Below are 18,400 nucleotides of genomic sequence, written 5' to 3' on the forward strand. Positions count from 1 at the left end.
GAGGTACTGGTTTTGAGCCTCAGCACCACATAATAAATAAATAAATAAATACATAAAGATTGTGTGTGTGTGTGTGTATGTGTGTGTGAAAATAAATAAATAAATAAATAAATATATATATATATATATATATATATATATATATATATATATATATAAACACAGTGTGCTGTCTGCATCTTGTCTATTTGGGGAGATTTCCAACACGGCAGGATAACAAGTGGTCAATGGGTGGCATATGTAACAACAACTGAATGGAGAAGTTATGTGTGGGTGAGACTTAAGAATCATAGAAGAAAGAGGAATTGAGGCTGGATTCCAATTAGATGAAAAGAAGGAAAACATCCAACAAGGTTTTACTTTTGACCTTCAAAAGTTCTGTTACTTTAAGCATTTTCTATTCCGCTGCCTTTCGTGTGTGTGTGTGTGTGTGTGTGTGTGTGTGTGTGAGAGAGAGAGAGAGAGAGAGAGAGAGAGAGAGAATGTTTGTATTTGTAGTACTGGGGTTTAAACCCAGGGATGCCTTACCACTGAGCTACATCCCAGTCTTTAACTTTTTATATATTTTTTTAATAATTTTGATATAGGGTCTTGCCAAATTGCCCAGGCTGGCCTTGAACTTGTGATCCTTAGCACTCAGCCTTCCAGGTTACTGGGATTAAAGGTGTACCCAGTTTAGTGTATTTTATCTACCATGGAACAAATAAGGATATCTCCACCTCCATTGTTATGAATTGTGTTAAGCAGAATTTGAAGACTGTTAATATTAGTGAAATTTAGTTTATAAAAAGTAAAGGCTGGGCTGGGGATGTGACTCAAGTGGTAGTGCGCTCGTCTGGCATGCGTGCGGCCAGGGTTCGATCCTCAGCACCACATACAAACAAAGATGTTGTGTCCACTGAAAACTAAAAAATAAATATTAAAAAGTCTCTCTCTCTCTCTCTCTCTCTCTCTCTCTCTCTCTCTCTCTCTCTCTCTCTTTCTCTCTCTTTCTCTCTCTTTAAAGAAAAAAAAAAGTAAAGGCCAAACCTGGAGTGGTGGTATAGGCCTGTAATCCCAGTGACTAAGGAGGCTGAGATAGAAGGAATGAAAGTTCAAGGCCAGCCTCAGCAATTTAGTGAGGCCTTAAGCAACTTAGTGAGACTCTGTCTCAAAATAAAAAATAAAAAGGGGTGGGGATGTGGCTCAATGGTAGAGCGCCCTGAGTTTAATCCCTAGTATCTATCAATCTGTTGGTGAATTAAAAAAAAAAAATGTTGAGGGCTTCAAAGAGCTTTTATGTGGTATATATGTGTCTACGTTTACTGCACTAAAAATTAATTTTTAATTAAGAAATACCTTTAAAATATTTATTTAAAAGTAATAATAAACCCTTTACATATTAACACAATGAATTTGGGGGGGGGGTGAGCCACATCCCCAGCCCTATTTTGTATTTTATTTAGAGACAGGGTCTCACTGAGTTGCTTAGCGCCTTGCTGCTGCTGAGGCTGGCTTTGAACTTTCTACTCTCCTGCCTTAGCCTCCCGAGCTGCTGGGATTGTAGTACTGGGGATTAAACCTAGGGATGCATTACCACTGAGCTACATCCCAGCTCAATAATGACATTTTAAATGAAAAATGACTAGAAGGAAGAGCGTCATTGTTTTGTTTTAATATTTGATGTGTGGCTTATTAGAAGATTTTTTTTTAAAGATTGAATCCTCAGCCTTACATGTGCTAGGCAAGCACTCTACTTCAAAGCTATATCCCCAGCCTACAGCTCTGTGTGTGTGTGTGTGTGTGTGTGTGTGTGTGTGTATGAGAGAGAGAGAGAGAGAGAGAGAGAGAGAGAGAGAGAGAGAAAGAGAGAGAGAGATGCTGGGGATTGAACTCAGGGTCTTGTTCATGGAGGCAAGTGCTTCATCATCAGGCTCCAGCCCCCACCCTTTTAAAAAATTTTTAATTTTGAGATAATCTCTCTAAATTGCCCAGTCTGATCTTGAACTTGCATCTTCCTGTCTCAACCTCCCAAGTAGCTGGAATTACAGGGGTATGCTGGCACAGCTGGATTTTTTTAAATATGTGTTTTTTAGTTATAGGTGGACACAATATCTTTATTTTATTTTTATGTGGTGCTAAGGATTGAACCCAGTGCCTTGCACATGCTAGGTGAGTGCTCTACCTCTGAGCCAAAACCCCAGCCCCTAGCACTGCTAGATTTTTATGTCTGCTCCATTCAGTCGATCCTGATTGTTTTGGTTGAAGTAAGTGACAGATCCCTGAGACTCACATAGCTATGTAGTTGAAAAAAAGGGAGGGATTTCAATCACATTTTCAGATAGTTGTTTATATTTTTCCTGTATAATATACTAAAACTCAACAAGATGTTTTCTTACCAGTATAGACTCTGAACTCATATTAATGAGCTTTTCATCCTTTGTGAAATCATAAGAAAATGAGAGTAGAATGGCAAATAATGTCATAACAAGATAGTTTTTTTTTTTTTTTTGTGGTGCTGGGAATTGATCCCAGGCCTTTACACATGCAAATGTTGTACCGCTGAGCCATACCCCCAGCCCTTTATGAAATAGTTTTGACTTTGAAGACCCCCCTGAGGGAATTTTTGGAACCCTCTCAAACCCACACTGAGAACCACTGCTTTAAGGGAGTGCTTCCATTTATTTTCAAGGACCATAGATTTCATTTTCATCACCAATAGAGGGCAGAAAAGACTACTTTATTAAGAGGCTCTTGGATCATACTTAAGTAAGAGCTTTTGTTTCAGATCACCTTCTTTGTGTCCCATGTTTGGGTTCAAAGATCTTATAAAGTCACAGGAAGTCATATAGAGATAGGTTAGTGATTTAATGTTTAGTGGCAAGAAGCCATGAGAGCATCCATTTCCTTTTTGGGTATATATGAACTAAAGGAATCAGATTTAAAAATATATATATATATATATATATATATATATATATATATTTTTTTTTTAATATATATTTATTTTTTAGTTCTCGGCGGATACAACATCTTTGTTGGTATGTGGTGCTGAGGATCGAACCCGGGCCGCACGCATGCCAGGCGAGCGCGCTACCGCTTGAGCCACATCCCCAGCCCTATATATTTATTTTTTAGTTGTACACAATATCATCTTTATTTTATTTATTTTTATGTGGTGCTGAGGATCGAACCCAGGCCTTGCACATGCTAGGTGAGCGCTCTACCACTGAGCCACAACCCCAGCCCGAGGAATCAGATTTTTAAAAAAATTTTTTTTGAGTTGTAGTTGGACACAATGCCTTTATTTTATTTGTTTATTTTTATGTGGTGCTGAGGTTTGAACCCAATGCCTCACATGTGCTAGGCAAGTACTCTACCACTGAACCATAACCTCAGCCCAAGGAATCAGATTTTAAAACTAGTGGATTAGAACACTAACTCTGGACAGCCCCAGAGAAATGTTTTTACTATTCTGGTTCTCATTGTTTTGAAAGGACAATGGTAATGGGGATGTAGCTCTGTGGTAGAGTGCTTGCCTAACATGCACTAGGTTTGATCTCCAGCACTGTAAAAAAAAAAAAAAAAAAATGTAAGAACAATGTTGTTTTATTTATTTATTAGGCACTGGGGATTGAACCCAAGGGTGTTTTACTTCTGAGCCACATTCCAGTCCTTTTAATTTTTATTTTGAGATAGGGTCTTAGCTAAGTTGCTGAGGCTGGCCTTGAACTTGTTATCCTCCTGCCTCAGTCTCCTGAGTTGCTGAGATTATAGGTGTGTGCTGTCCCACACAACTAGATTTTATTTTTTACATCATCTTTAGGTCTATAGAAAATATGAGCATGAAGTAGAGAGAGTTCTCATACTCCTTTCTCCACCCCAATCCTAATTTCCCCTATTATTAACATTAGTGTGGTATGTGTGTTATAATTGATTAACATATCTTGATATATTTTTATTAACTAAAATCCATAATTTGCTTTAGAGTTCTCAGTTGGTAGTATACAGTTCTATAAACTTGAACAAATATATAATGTCTGTATATACTATTATAATACTGTACGAAATTATTTTTTGTGTGTGTGTGTGTTTGGTACTGGGTATTGGACTCAGAGCGGGATTGAAACCAGAGGTGCTTTATCGCTGAGTGAGCTACATCCCCAGTTCTTTTTATTTCTTCTTTCTACCACGCGGCCTGCACAGTGGTTTCATTAATGAGGTTCTGGCATTCAGTTAGTTAGAAGAGATCAAAATAAAACACACAGACAGTACCTTATTTTAATGCTAGGTCCGAGACGGCTCGGTCTCCCTGTTTCCCTGCCTCCAGCCGCTCAGCAGGGCAGCGAGGATTACTCTGGGCTAGCAGGAGAGAGAGAGAGCGAACACGCCGGGGATCAGCCTTTTATTTGGGGGAAACAAGAGATTCAGGGGAGAATTCCATCCAATGAAGGTTGAGGGGGGGCTGTACTCCAAGGTCAGGGTCAGTGATTGGGTCTCCAGGGTCAGTGGTTACGCACACCCCCACACGGATGGGCTCTCTCATCAGGAAAGGGTCGGGATAACTCCGACACAGCCAGAGTGCCTCAGGCCCTTAACGGGAGTCACCCAATCACGTGTCAGAATGGCTCCCCACATATTCCCCCTTTTTATTCTTAACAATGAGGCGGCGGTTCACTCTCTGGAGTCCCCGGATTCTTGATTGGAGGACTCGCCATCCTATAGTTACAATACAAAAGAGAATTAACAGCAAAGAGAATAATCCAATAAGGTACCAAGCGGAGTGCTTAAGAATATTTCCAGGGTTGAATCCATTTAACTCCTTTAATATTTGGTTAGCCAAAGAAGAAGGATCTGAAAAATCAGCTCTATTATTTTGAATGTCTTGGATATGGTGATGAAGTTCCAGAATATCCAAGCTATTATTACTATTTTGCCAAATATCTAATAAATGGGTTTTAACTTTCTCCCAATCCCAGAGAGAAGCATTGTACTTGGCAGCTGTAACACATACATACTTATAATTAGCATGGCATTTAAGCCTTTCCTTAAATTTTAAGGCTGAAAGTTCATTACCAATGTTAATAACAGTCGCCTCTAAGGCGTTTAACTTAGTCTCAATCCTTTTATCAATATTTACTTGATTACGCAGAGCCTTGGAAGTATTTTGAGCTAAATTATTAAGAAATTTTGTATGTTGAATATTCTGAGACAATGTTAGAGATGTAGAGACGGTTGAGGCAATAAATGAGACCAGTGCTAAGACACCAACAATTATGACTCCAATAGCACGTTTAGGTCTTGTTAGCTGGGCATGAATTTGTTGTAGGACTTGTAAACCAGCATCAGCATACCATGGCTCTGAAATATTAGTAGGTAATAAAACAAAAGAGGGCTGATGAAGTATCAGCACTCCTTTTTCTCCATTATACCTAGAAATACAATTGGTTAGGTTGCACTTATTACAAGTAACAAAATATTTATCATCTATCCATCTAACTTTTACATTTCCAATAATTAAAACATAAGGAGATTGGACACAGGCTCTTAGGCCATAGCAAGATCCCTCTTTACAGTTCTTGCCGACAAATTTTGGTAAAGGTTTGTCTGTAAAATGTAAATATTTTGAGGCAGCAATTAAACGCCAAATATCTCTTTGAATGTCTCCTTCACTATAAGTCAAAATATTATTAATAAATTCTGCAGGTGTCATAGCAGAATTTCTTCGTAATTGTCTCTTATCAATTTTTGGAGACCAGTCTAAAATATACCCACTAGTTTTAGACACCTTATGTAGTACAGGAAAGGTATTTACACAATCCATCCATTTTGGAAAGGTGCCAATTTTAATTGTAGAACTATTTGGACAGTGGGGTACCGGTGGAGGTTTTGTAGAAATGACTGGCTTGTTATGGGAAAGTCCCATCTTAATTACTGATCTAGTATTAGGTTTTAAGTCTCCATAAATAGAATTATTTGTCAGTCTAGGTTTACCAATTGCTGTTTTTTTTTTAAATGATACTTTTAGACAGCCAGTATGTTTATCATGTGACCAACATAAAGGTAATTGGGCACTGTAGCCAGAATAATTAAATCTAGTCACATGACTGGGAGTAATATGAGTATCTGTAAATCCTCCCATCATGAATGAGTCATTAGTAAATACTGGAATAGATTTTTCAGTCCACACAGCTGGGTGTACCAGGGGTGGATCTGGGAAATATGTCCAATAAGTGTCTATTTGATTCCCTTTTACCTGACAGCCCAGTAGGGCAATTACTGTCGCTACCATCAAGACTGGTGTCCTGTTCTTTCCTAGGCGTCGAAGTATTTGGGAAGCCTGGGTTGTCAATTTCTTCACATCTTTCCACGAAATCAGCTTCTCGGCTGGTTCAATCTGGTTTTTTTTTCATCTTTTTTTGATATCTCCTCCTTCTGGGTTGTGGTTCCTCCGTGTCTATCTTTAGTCGCTTGAGTCTGGGTTTTATCTTCTTCATGTCTGATAGCACGTTTAGGCACCCAGATAGGACGAAAAGCACCTTCTGGAAAAATACAAGCATGCCCTCGGCCCCATGATATTACCGGATCTGGGCCCTTCCACTGACCAGTCTGTAAATCTTTCCACAGAACTCTGCCTAAAGGGCCTGTCACCGAGGGAGACATTTGCCTCTCAGCAGCAGTGTGACCTTCTGTGTCACAGTTTAAAAAATTTAAAACAAATAAGGCATGATTAAGGCTATTTTGGGGAGTCATTATCTTATTCCCCCTTTTTAATTTTTGTAATTGAAGTTTAATAGATAAATGAGCTCGTTCTACAATGGCTTGACCTTGGGGGTTATAAGGAATTTTTGTTTTATGATTAATTTGAAACTCTTGGCAAAATTGTTGAAAAGTAGAGCTTACATAAGCTGGAGCATTATCTGTTTTAATTTGTATAGGACACCCTAAAACAGAAAAAGCTGCTAAGCAATGAGAAATTACATGTTGAGTATTTTCCTTAGTACGTGTTGTGGCAAAAATAAATCTAGAATAAGTGTCCACTATGACATGCACATAACATTGTTTACCAAATTGAGGAATATGAGTTACATCTATTTGTCATATTTGATTTGGTTTTAAACCATGGGGATTTACCCCTGATGGCAGAGATGGAGTGTAAATAACACACTTAGGGCATTGGCTTACAATCTGACGAGCCTGTTCTCTGGTAATACTAAATTTTTTACGTAAGCTAGAAGCATTTTGATGATGTAAGGAATGGGAAGCTAGGGCACAGTTATATGAAGACATCTGTTGACAAAAAGCTACTAATTTATCAATATTATCATTACCTGTAACCAAAGGTCCAGGGAGGCTAGAATGTGCTCGGATATGTCCAATAAAATATGGGTACTTTCTCATTAGTACTGTCTTTTGTAAATTATGAAATAATTCAAATAACTCCTGTGATGAAGTAAACCCAATAACTGAGGTTTTAATATTTTTGGTAACTCTGACTGTATATAAGCTGTCAGAATAGATATTAATAGGCTCATTTGAAAAATAATCTAAGGCCAAAATCAGGGCTTGAAGTTTTGTCCTTTGAGCTGAAGTATAAGAAGTTTGTATTACCTCTGTATGAACACGGCTGAAGAAACCTGCCTTACCAGAGCTGGAACCATCTGTGAACACCGATAAAGTTCCCTCTATTGGATGGGAAAGTACAATCTTTGGAAAAATAAGTGATGTTAATAAATTGTACAATCTTATCACGAGGATAATGGCTATCTATCTGGCCAGGGAAATCTGTAAAAGCTATCTGCCATGAACTAGAAGTTTGAAAAAGCCAATTAGTCTGTTGAACAGAAAATGGAATAATTATGATATCAGGCTCAGATCTAATTAATTGTAAAATCCTAGTTCTACCCTTAATCATTAATTGAGCTGTAGAATCATGAAAGGGAATTAATGTCTTTTGAGGGGAATGAGATAAGTAAATCCATTCAATAACTCCTAATCTTTGTCATATGGCTCCTGTTGGGGTATGCTCAGTTGGAAATATTAATAAATACAGTATTTTTTTAGGATCTATTCTAGTAAGCTGTGCATTTTTAATTGCAATTTCCACTTTCCTTAAGGCTGCTTTGGCCTCCAAAGTTAGTTGACGTGGAGAGGTTGGAGAAGGATTTCCTTGTAATATCTGAAATAAAGGACTTAACTCAGAAGTAGTTAACTTTAAGGATGGTCTTAGCCAGTTAATATCTCCTAATAGTTTTTGAAAATCATTAAGGGTACGTAACTCTTTAACTCTTATTTGAAGATTTTGAGGACGGATTGTACTCCCTTGAATTATTTGACCTAGATATTGAAAAGGAGATACCTTTTGAATTTTTTGAGGAGCTATACTTAAACCCATAGTTGTAAGTGAGGTCTCTAACTGAGTAAAAATTTCTGAAAGTACTTCTGAATTAGCATGGGCCAATAATATATCATCCATAAAATGAATAATGTATGTATCAGGGAAGCTATTTCTAATGGGATCTATTGTCTGATCAACATATTTTTGATACAGGGTAGGGCTATTACGCATTCCCTGAGGAAGGACTTTCCAGCAGTATCTTTTAACAGGTTCCTTAAAATTAACTGCTGGGACAGTGAAAGCAAATTTTTCACAATCTTCAGGATGTAACCTTATAGAGAAAAAACAGTCTTTTAAATCTATTACCATCAAGCTGTAATCTAAAGGAATGGCTGTGGGGGAGGGAAGTCCTGGCTGTAATGATCCCATAGGCCGAATTGTCTGGTTTATTGCCCTTAAATCCTGTAATAATCTCCAATTTCCTGACTTTTTCTTAATAACAAAAATAGGTGTATTCCAAGGGCTAAGTGTTGGTTTAATATGACCAGTCTGAAGTTGTTCCTCAACTAATCTATGAATTATTTTAAGTTTTTTCCCTGAGATGGGCCACTGAGAAATCCAAATAGGCTCTTCTGTGAGCCATGTAATTTTTTCAGCTGTTTTAAGGATCGGGGAAGTACTCAGTGCCCCTAATAAAAATTTTGTCCTGAAGTATTTACTAATCCTTGTCGTGGAGACTGGCTTGTAAACAGATATTCTTCCTGAAAGTTTTCCCTATCATCTCCAGGAAAATACCTCTGATTAATTTCTTCAACTGACCTTATAGAATTTGGGGTGACTAGTAGCAGTCCCATTTTGGCTAGTATATCTCTTCCCCATAGATTAGCTGGTAAAGACTCTAACACATAAGGCTTAAATATTCCACTGTTCCCATCAGAATCTTCCCAACGGAGATAGTTGGCACTTTGAGCAGGCTGTGAAATTTTTCCTATTTCTTCTAGATTAGCTGAGGCTGTATGCAGAGGCCATTGCTTGGGCCAAAATCGGCTGGACAATATTGAACTATCAGCCCCTGTGTCAATTATTCCTAGGAAATTTTTATTATTAATTCTAAGTTTTAATAAAGGGCGTTCTTGTCGCACTAACTGGGACCAATATACTCTGTCCGGCGGTTTAGAAACTGAATCTGCCGGCAGGTGTCTTTCTGAGACACAAGGCAATAATATTAATTGAGCAAAAATATCCTTTGGGGTGAGTCTTAGGGCATAATTGGATCTTACAGTAACATATAATTGCCCTTTAAATTCTGAATCTATCACACCAGGTATTACTTCAATAGCTCCCTTTAAATTATTACGCCCCAAAATTAAACCTATAGTATTTTCAGGAAGCGGCCCGAAAATCCCAGTAGGGATTTGTGTTGGTCCCATTTCAGGATCTAATTCAACTGTCTCTGAAGGTCCTAAGAAAACTGTCTGTGATCCATGTCTCTGCTCCGGTAAAAATCGCGGACTGTCCTGGTCGGCGCCGCTAGTGACGTCACACTGTGTGATGTCTCCCCATATTGTTTCTGGGCCCGGGGAGGGGCCGAACGGAAGTTTTTTGTCCCCTCGCTAGGAGGAAATACTTGTGGCGAGAAGGCGGGCTCATCCGCGTCACCCGAATCAACCACGTGGCGCCGAGTCCTGCAATATCTATTATCGCCAGTAGATGGAGCCCTAAACCTAAATTTGCGTTGGCGACATTCGTAGGCGAAATGACCGGGTTTTCCGCAAACGTAACACTTGCTGTGGGACTTCTGAACTGAATTTTGTGGCCCCAAAGTTTCCTTTAATACTGTTGCTAAGGCTACCGTTTGTAACTGAGTGGAATCTAAGTCAGAACACAAGCGAATATACTCAGAAATTGTTCCTTTCTTACGATGGGGGCGGAGAACATCTTGGCAAATTTTGTTTGCGTTCTCAAAAGCCAATTGTCTAACAATAAATTCGCTAGCTCCTGGGTCTCCGATGGACCTGTTCGCAGCCTGATATAGTCGGGCTACGAAATCTGAATAAGTCTCATTGGCACCTTGTCTGATTTTGGTAAGAACTAAATTGGACTGGTCCTTGGGGACAATTTGCCTCCAGGCACGTTTTGCACAATCAGTTATTTGATTGTACACTACAAAATCATAATTTAACTGTCTTTCTAAATCAGCAAAATCTTCAGTCCCTAAAAACATCGTTACTGGCGTTTCTATGCCCTGTCTTCTGTTTCTTTCTGCCTGTTCATTACAAAAATCAGTCCAGTAAGTTTTCCAAAGTAAGTAATTTCCCCCGCTCAGACAAGATCTGGCTAAAAAAACCCAGTCACTAGGAGGAAGGGGTTGTGAGCAGATATTTTCTATCAGACTCTGAACAAAAGGCGAATTTGGGCCGTACGTTTCACATGCATTTTTTAATTCCTTGATAGTTTTAAATGGAATTACAGCATGAATTCTAACTCTCTGATTTTGCTCATCAGTTTGCTCAAAAACTGGAAAGAGGTGAAAACCAGTAGTATCCTCCCCCATTTCTTGAGCCTTCTTAATACCTTGCTGAACTGGGGTAAGAAAAGTCATCTTTAATTCAGCACACCTGTTAAATTTGGTTCTTCTAGCAGGTATCGGCTGAATTTTAAAAGCTTGGGCAGGTGGTGTTAAATGCAATCTATTAAAATTTCTCTCTAAGTCCTGAGTTTCTATGTCTAATTCTTCTTCCTCAGACTGCGAGCTGCTATCAGACTTTGTATTATCGCCATTTGGAATTTGGGTTTCTAACTCACGTGGCTGAGAAGAAACCTGAGCCCCGCTAGGAGTTTCCTTTGTATTTTCCTCTCCAGGAAGATTGGTTACCACTTCTGGAGGGCTCTCCAAGATTAGAGATGCTTCTTCTTTATCATGCTGTTCTGTATAATCTGTCTGCGGGCTAGCTTGCATATTTCTAACCTTTGTTTTAGCTCCTAGCGCTTTTGTTTTAAAACGGCTCAAAGGAAAGGAAATTAACTTAGCCTCAGGCTGATTTTCCATTTGAATAGACCTAATGGCTCTTTGAATACCTCTCAGAAGCTCTTCTGGTGGCCACGGACTCTGGTCCATGTATTCAAAGAGACAAATTTCTAGGGCCGTCCAAGTTTTCTGTATATTCTTTATGCCTCCAGGTATTTCAGTAGAAAGACAAACTCTCTGTAACTTTCTTCCTAATTTCTCCCAAGTAAGTAAATTTGGAGACTCTTGGTCACAAAACCAAGGACAATATTCACCTACAATCTTTAAGAATTGTAATAACTGAGTTTTCTTTATTTGTTTTCCTTTCTGATTAATTATACTGTCTAAAATAGTTAGATACATTTCCTTATCCGAAGAAGTAGAATTTCCCATTTTAAGTAAATTAACGTCTCTTTCCTTCAATAGTTCCTGGTACTTTTGTGACTCAAATGTCACTTTTTTCTTTCTCTTATCTTATTTCTATTTTCTTTATCCTCTTTATTACTTTTGTGACCCAAATGTCACCTCTTTCTTTTCTTTATTCTTTATTCCTTACTTTCCTTTATTTTCTCTTTATTTCTTTATTTCTATTTCTTTATCTTCCTTTCTCTTTATTTCTTTCCCTTAATCTTTTTAGCGTGCGCTCCCACTCAATCTAACTAATTCAGAATGCCCCACGTTGGGCGCCAATTCTACCACGCGGCCTGCGCAGTGGTTTCATTAATGAGGTTCTGGCATTCAGTTAGTTAGAAGAGATCAAAATAAAACACACAGACAGTACCTTATTTTAATGCTAGGTCCGAGACGGCTCGGTCTCCCTGTTTCCCTGCCTCCAGCCGCTCAGCAGGGCAGCGAGGATTACTCTGGGCTAGCAGGAGAGAGAGAGAGCGAACACGCCGGGGATCAGCCTTTTATTTGGGGGAAACAAGAGATTCAGGGGAGAATTCCATCCAATGAAGGTTGAGGGGGGGCTGTACTCCAAGGTCAGGGTCAGTGATTGGGTCTCCAGGGTCAGTGGTTACGCACACCCCCACACGGATGGGCTCTCTCATCAGGAAAGGGTCGGGATAACTCCGACACAGCCAGAGTGCCTCAGGCCCTTAACGGGAGTCACCCAATCACGTGTCAGAATGGCTCCCCACATTCTTCTTTTTTTTTTTTTTTTTTTTTATATACACTGGGGATTGAACTCAGGGGTACTCAACCACTGAACCACATCCTCAGTCCTATTTTTGTATTTTATTTAGAGACAAGGTCTCACTGAGTTGCTTAGTGCCTCGCAGTTGCTGATGCTGGCTTTGAACTCACAATTCTCCTGTCTCAGGCTCCCAAGCCGCTAGGATTACAGGCGTGTACCACTGTGGCCTGCATCTTTTTATTTCATTTTTGAGACAGGGTCTTGCTGAGTTGCTGAGGCTGATCTCAAATTTATGATCTTCCTGCCTCAGCCTCCTGAGTCATTGGAATTATGGGTATGTGACATCACGCGAAGGCAGAATTATTTTTAAGAATGGTTTCACCTCCCTAAAAATCCATGCTCCATCTGTTTTTTTGTTTGTTTTGTTTTGTTTTGTTTTTTCTTACTTCCAGTCTCCTGGGTAGGGTGGCAAGGCATTCCACACAGAAGGAAGTATAATTTATTTTCCCTGCATATAACATATAATCTCTCTCTCTCTTTTTTTTAATTTCAAAAGGATCAGGCTCAAGTTCCTTACAGATTACAAAACATGATATCTTATTGGCTACTTTAAAATCTAATCTGTCTGCCTTGGAGGATAAACTTCTGAAGGATCCTCAGTGGAAGAAATTGAAACTACTAAGAGATGAAATTGTTAATAAGGCAGAATGGCCACAAAACTCTGTGGACATCACTTGGAGTTTTACCTCTCAAGCCTTGTTGTTGCTGTTGTGCTTGAAGGAAACCATGATCCGCCTCGCAGCTGCCTTCAATCCAGGTAAACCCAACCCTAGGACTCCAGAAGTCGCTCCTGCCCTAAGCCCCGATACACTTAGTATCTCCCAACAGAAGATGGTCCAGTCCATTTTACAATTTGTAGTCATTTTGGGTGTCTGTCCCTATCTGATGCCTGGTGTTGGAGTTCCTTTGAGATATAGGACTGAGTTTGGTGCCGTTGTTCAAGACGTCGTGCGTTTGGATGTTGCTCCCCATGCAACCCGGAGACTGTATACCAGCTGCAAGGCCCTCCTCAGTGTTGGGCAGCACACATCTCTCGGGAGCTTGATTTTCTGCCGCCACTTTGGGGATATCACAGCAGGTCTGTGCCAGCTGGGATTCTGCCCAACCAAAAAACCACTAACACCCATGGAAGAGGTAAATATACATTGAGAGATGGAGAGAGAGATGGAGAGAGAGAATATGTATGTTTGTGTCTGGTTGTTACAAAAGATAACTCTTAGTTCTTTGAAACGGGCCCATTGAAAGATCTGGAGTTCCTATTGAATGCCAAAGGATAGACAGTGGGTAAATGCATCTTTTTGGGGGGGGCAGGGGGTTGAAGGGCTTCATTTGTCAACATAGGAATTAGTCAGAAACTGTTAAGATATAAATGAAGCAGGGGTCAGGGTAGCCTATATTCTGGTGATCCTAAGCTGCCACAGCCAAGTTGCTCCATGCCCTCACTTCTCTTTCATGTGTCTGTGTCACCCTTATACTTGTTCCTTTCCTGTGTATTCACTTTTTTCTGTGTTTATAATCATTTTCCGAAAAGCCACTATTATCCAAGAAGTGGCCCAAAATTAATGCCTCAACAGAGCCCTGTGCTCTTTACTTAGGGCAGTGCATCTCAACAGTTCTAGCAGTGCCTACAGCCTGCATTTCCCTGAGATGGAGCACCTGGGTCAACAGGTCTGTGTGCTATTTCTGAGGCTAAGCAATGTTGCAGGAGTCTTAGGCAGGAGACAGAAAAGAAAAGGGAAACCAAGAACCAAGTAGGAAAGGGGATAAGAATTGACAGAGGGGCAACCTGGTGAATGTACATTGTAAAGCTGGAAAAAGTTCCACCAATAGCTGCTGCTCTGAGTAGCCCTCACATCATAGTGTACTACATGTAATAGGCAAGACCTTGACTGTTTCACTGTGAGTGCTAATTACCAAAGGGAGACTATACTGTTGAGACTCAGATGTGCCCCAGAATAGAACCTCTGTTTACTGTCCAAGTTCTGAATGAGTGAAAACACTAGCTAACAAAATAAGAGAGATGAAAAGTAAAAAATATTACCTCTGGGCTGGGTATATATCTCAGTAGTAGAGTGGTTGCTTAGCATGCCTAATGTTTGTCTAACATCCCTGGGTTTAATCCCCAGTACAGAAAGAAAGGAAAGAAAGAGAGAAGATTCCAGAAAAACATCACCTCTGTTGCTTATAAAGACAGTTGTAGGAGATAACTTATGATGGAGACATTTCCTAATGATACACTCCAGAATTAGACATATTTACTATTTACCAGTTTCAGCAGTGCTGGAAAACTACATTGCCTTCTGCCCTATGGCAGGGGGATTTGCCCCTGCTCAGCAAGACTGAGCAGAACAGAATGTGAACTCACTCTCACAAGATAGAAGAGGAGTGAGCTGAACAGTGCATATCAAAACTGGCTAGTGATTGAATGTATTCAGTAGTCACCAGTAAGATAAACCATATCTCTTGCCTAGAAGGGGAGTGACTGGGGATGTAGAGAGGGCCAGGAGTGTTTTTGTAGACAGCTTCCTCCATGTGGAAGGAAGTCAAGAGGGGACAGAAGCCTTCCTTTCTCTCCATTCATAACAACCTTTGTTTGGTGTTGTAAAATATTATCTTGTATTTCCTGCCTGGTTTGTATTCCTCTAAAGCTGAGCCCATATTTTTTATAGGTTTTAACTGAAGAGGAAAGGACTGTATCCAGGGGAGCCTTGAGAGACCTCTTGGATCAAGTGTATCAACCATTGGCTGTCCGTGAATTACTTATCCTCCAGGGAGGACCTCCCCAGGTATTTTCCTGGGTGAACTGTTAATGTGTGGTGTGCTGTGTTCTCTTAGAAAATTAGATAATTTTAGTTACCTATTTAATGATCTTTTTTTGTGTGTGTGTAGTGCTGGGGATTGTACATAGGAGGCAAGCACACTATCAACTGAGCTATATCCCCAGCCCTTCATTGTTTTTTTTTAAGATCGTCAAATGGTATTTATAAAACTCAGTGACAGATGGGCATGGTGGTACACATTTGTGATCCCAGTGACTCAGGAGGCTGAGGGAGGAAGATCACAAGTTTGAAATCAGCCTCAGCAATTTAGTGAGACTCTCAGCAATGTAGCAAGATCCTGTCTCAAAATAAAAAATCTGGGGATATAGCTCAGTGGTAAATTACCCTAGCTTCAATCTCTAGTACAATAAAACAAAACAAAACTAAAAGACATTGACCTTCAGAATAATATAAAATGCCTTTTCATTAGTGGAATCATGGATACTTTCCCAAGAATATTATGATCACTTTTTTAAGGCTATGGCAGTTTTTTTAAAAATATTTATTTTTTAGTTGTAGGTGGACACACAATCTTTATTTTATTTTTATGTAGTGCTGAGGATCAAACCTAGGGCCTCGCAAGTGCTAGGTGGGCACTCTATCACTAAGCCACAACCCCAGCCCAGGCTATGGCAATTTTATATAAAATATATTTTATTCATTCTGAAACTAGATCCTTTTTTTTTTTTAAACTAAAATTTAACTGTTTACAATGTATTCTTTTGGTAGAAGTATTTGGACATCTTATTCTTTGAATGGAGTTTTAGAAGTTAAGAAATTAAAACTAGAGCAATTATTGTTTCTATTTTTAACTCCTTTGTTTAAAACACAGACTAGTATCCGGGTATGGAGGCAAGTGTGGAGGTAAGTGTGGAGGTGCATACCTGCAATCCCAGCAGCTGAGAGAGGCTGGTCCCAAATTCAAGGCCAGTCTCAGCAATTTTGTGAGGTCCTAAGCAATTTAGTGAGACCCTGACTAAAAGTTAAAAATGTACTAGTATATAACTAGGCATAAAATAGTTTCTTTCTTGTTTTTTAACTAATTTATCTGAAATGATTTAATTTGCTTTTAGTACCTAAATTTTAGTTTTGAAATTAGGTACATAAAGAGTGAAGAACCAAAGAAGCAGCTTGTACGTAAGAACAGTCAACTGACTGTGTATCTCCAGTGACCCCATATCATCCCTATAATGTTTTGGTAGCCTTCCACTGGGCCTCTGGGCCTCACGTACTGTTTCTGTGAATGAGTTCACAGTTTGCCAGATTAAACTAAACATGTTATAAGAACATTGTGAAAAGCAGAGGCCGTGGGATTAGGCACACTGGAATTCAACCCCAGCATGCAGGTGTATGAATTTGTAAACCTTTCCATTCCTTCTTAAGTCCCTTTTGAGATTTTGTGGGAGATACTTAATATACTGCCTAGCACATCAGAGCCCTCTTAATAAATGGTAGTTATTAATCCTCGTTAAATAAAAGAAAGGACAAGCTAGTTATAATTTTTTTTTTTTTTTTTTTACAGTGCTGGGGATTGAACCCAGGGTCTCACACAGGCTAGGCTACATCCCAAGACTAGGATTAAATATTTCTGTACTAATTTTTTTTTTAATTTTAATACTTATTTTATTTTATTTTTTTTTTCGGCTGACACAACATCTTTGTATGTGGTGCTGAGGATCGAACCCGGGCCGCACGTATGCCAGGCGAGCACGCTATCGCTAGAACCACATCCCTAGCCCCTTCTGTTACTAATTTTGATGTTTATATAGTTAAGTGCAATTGTTGTCAGCAATATGGTTAACATTCTAGTCCAAAATGAAGAACACCAAGTCTGTTTTGTTCACGATGGCTCCACAGATCTTTCGAAAAGAGCCCTTGAAGAAATACAGATTTTTCTAGAAACTGCTGGGTCATGGGAATCAGAGTATTCAAGATCATGGAGGCAAGGTCTGGCATGTTCCCTCACTATTGTAAACTGCCCTCTTAATGGCAAATAACATTCATAAGAATCTTCTTTGGAAGTTAGAGTTGATTGGAAGGACTACATTTAGAGATTGGTCATATTAATTTTGTATTCCCAAATTCTACGTACTAAACATTGATGTGTTTGTCATTTTCTGGGTTTGAAATTTCATTAATATGTATATCACTGTATTTCTACTTTCTTAAAATTAATGCTGACCTGGTGACGGTAGCACATGCCTATAATCCCAGCGAATCAGGAGGCTGAGACAGGAAGATCATAAGTTTGAGGCCAGCCTCAGCAACTTAGCAGAATCCTGTCTCAAAAATAAAAAATAAAAGAAAGACTGGGGATATAACTCAGTGGTAAAGTGCTCCTGGGTTCAATCCCCAGTCCCAAAAAGAAAATAAAAGTAATGCCAAAGGTTTTTGTAAAGGAGAGACTTGGTATTTTGTTTTATTTTAAGGAAAAAAATATTTTTTTTAGTGCTGGGATTAAATCTAGGGCCTTGTACTTGCTAAGTACATGGTCTACTACTGAGCTTTATCCCTAGCCCCAAATGTTTTTGTTGTCAAATCTGTACAATACACTGTTGTCAGTATGACCCAGTACCTTTGAAAAAAGCGTCTATATACTATATCTGTTTCATTGATATTCACGATTCATATCTTCCTTTCCTTTTATCAGTCTTGCACAGATGTGAAGACACAGCTTAGATGTTGGGCCCCAGCTTGGCTTCGGCGTCTGTGTGGGCAGCTGCTCTCAGAAAGGTTAATGAGACCCAGTGGTGTTCAGGCAGTAGTCCGGGGCATTTTGGAAGGAGCAGGAGGTAAGAAATAGCATGTTTCTCTTTCTTTGCTATCCATTTCCTTTTGAGTCAGATTTGAGGTGAATCACTGGCCTCTAATCTTTGCCTTTAAAATCTGACTGAGGGTTGGAGGTGTAGTGTAGTGGGGAGCATTTGCCTAATATGTATGAGGCCCTGGGTTTGAATCCCCAGCACTGCAAAAAAGAAAAGAAAAGAAGTATTAGACTTTATTCAAGAGCATGCAGATTGGAGAGCTGCTACAAGAAAATTAGAACCCTGTATTTCTGA

The 18,400-nt window shown here is 39.3% G+C and overlaps 1 protein-coding gene across 3 annotated transcripts in view; it reads left to right on the forward strand.

Moving 5' to 3' along the window:
- The window catches only part of TANGO6 (transport and golgi organization 6 homolog), a 186,348-nt gene that overhangs the window by 3,793 nt on the left and 164,155 nt on the right, over positions 1-18,400 (forward strand). For all 3 annotated transcript variants that reach the window (XM_081274396.1, XM_081274397.1, XM_081274398.1), the window contains exons 2-4: positions 13,019-13,656; positions 15,192-15,308; positions 17,992-18,133. In XM_081274396.1, the coding sequence (XP_081130522.1) occupies positions 13,019-13,656; positions 15,192-15,308; positions 17,992-18,133 (897 nt within the window). The remainder of the gene's footprint in view (positions 1-13,018; positions 13,657-15,191; positions 15,309-17,991; positions 18,134-18,400) is intronic.

Source organism: Spermophilus citellus (genome assembly GCF_964194105.1).
Source record: "Spermophilus citellus genome assembly, chromosome: 18".
Taxonomy (NCBI): domain Eukaryota; kingdom Metazoa; phylum Chordata; class Mammalia; order Rodentia; family Sciuridae; genus Spermophilus; species Spermophilus citellus.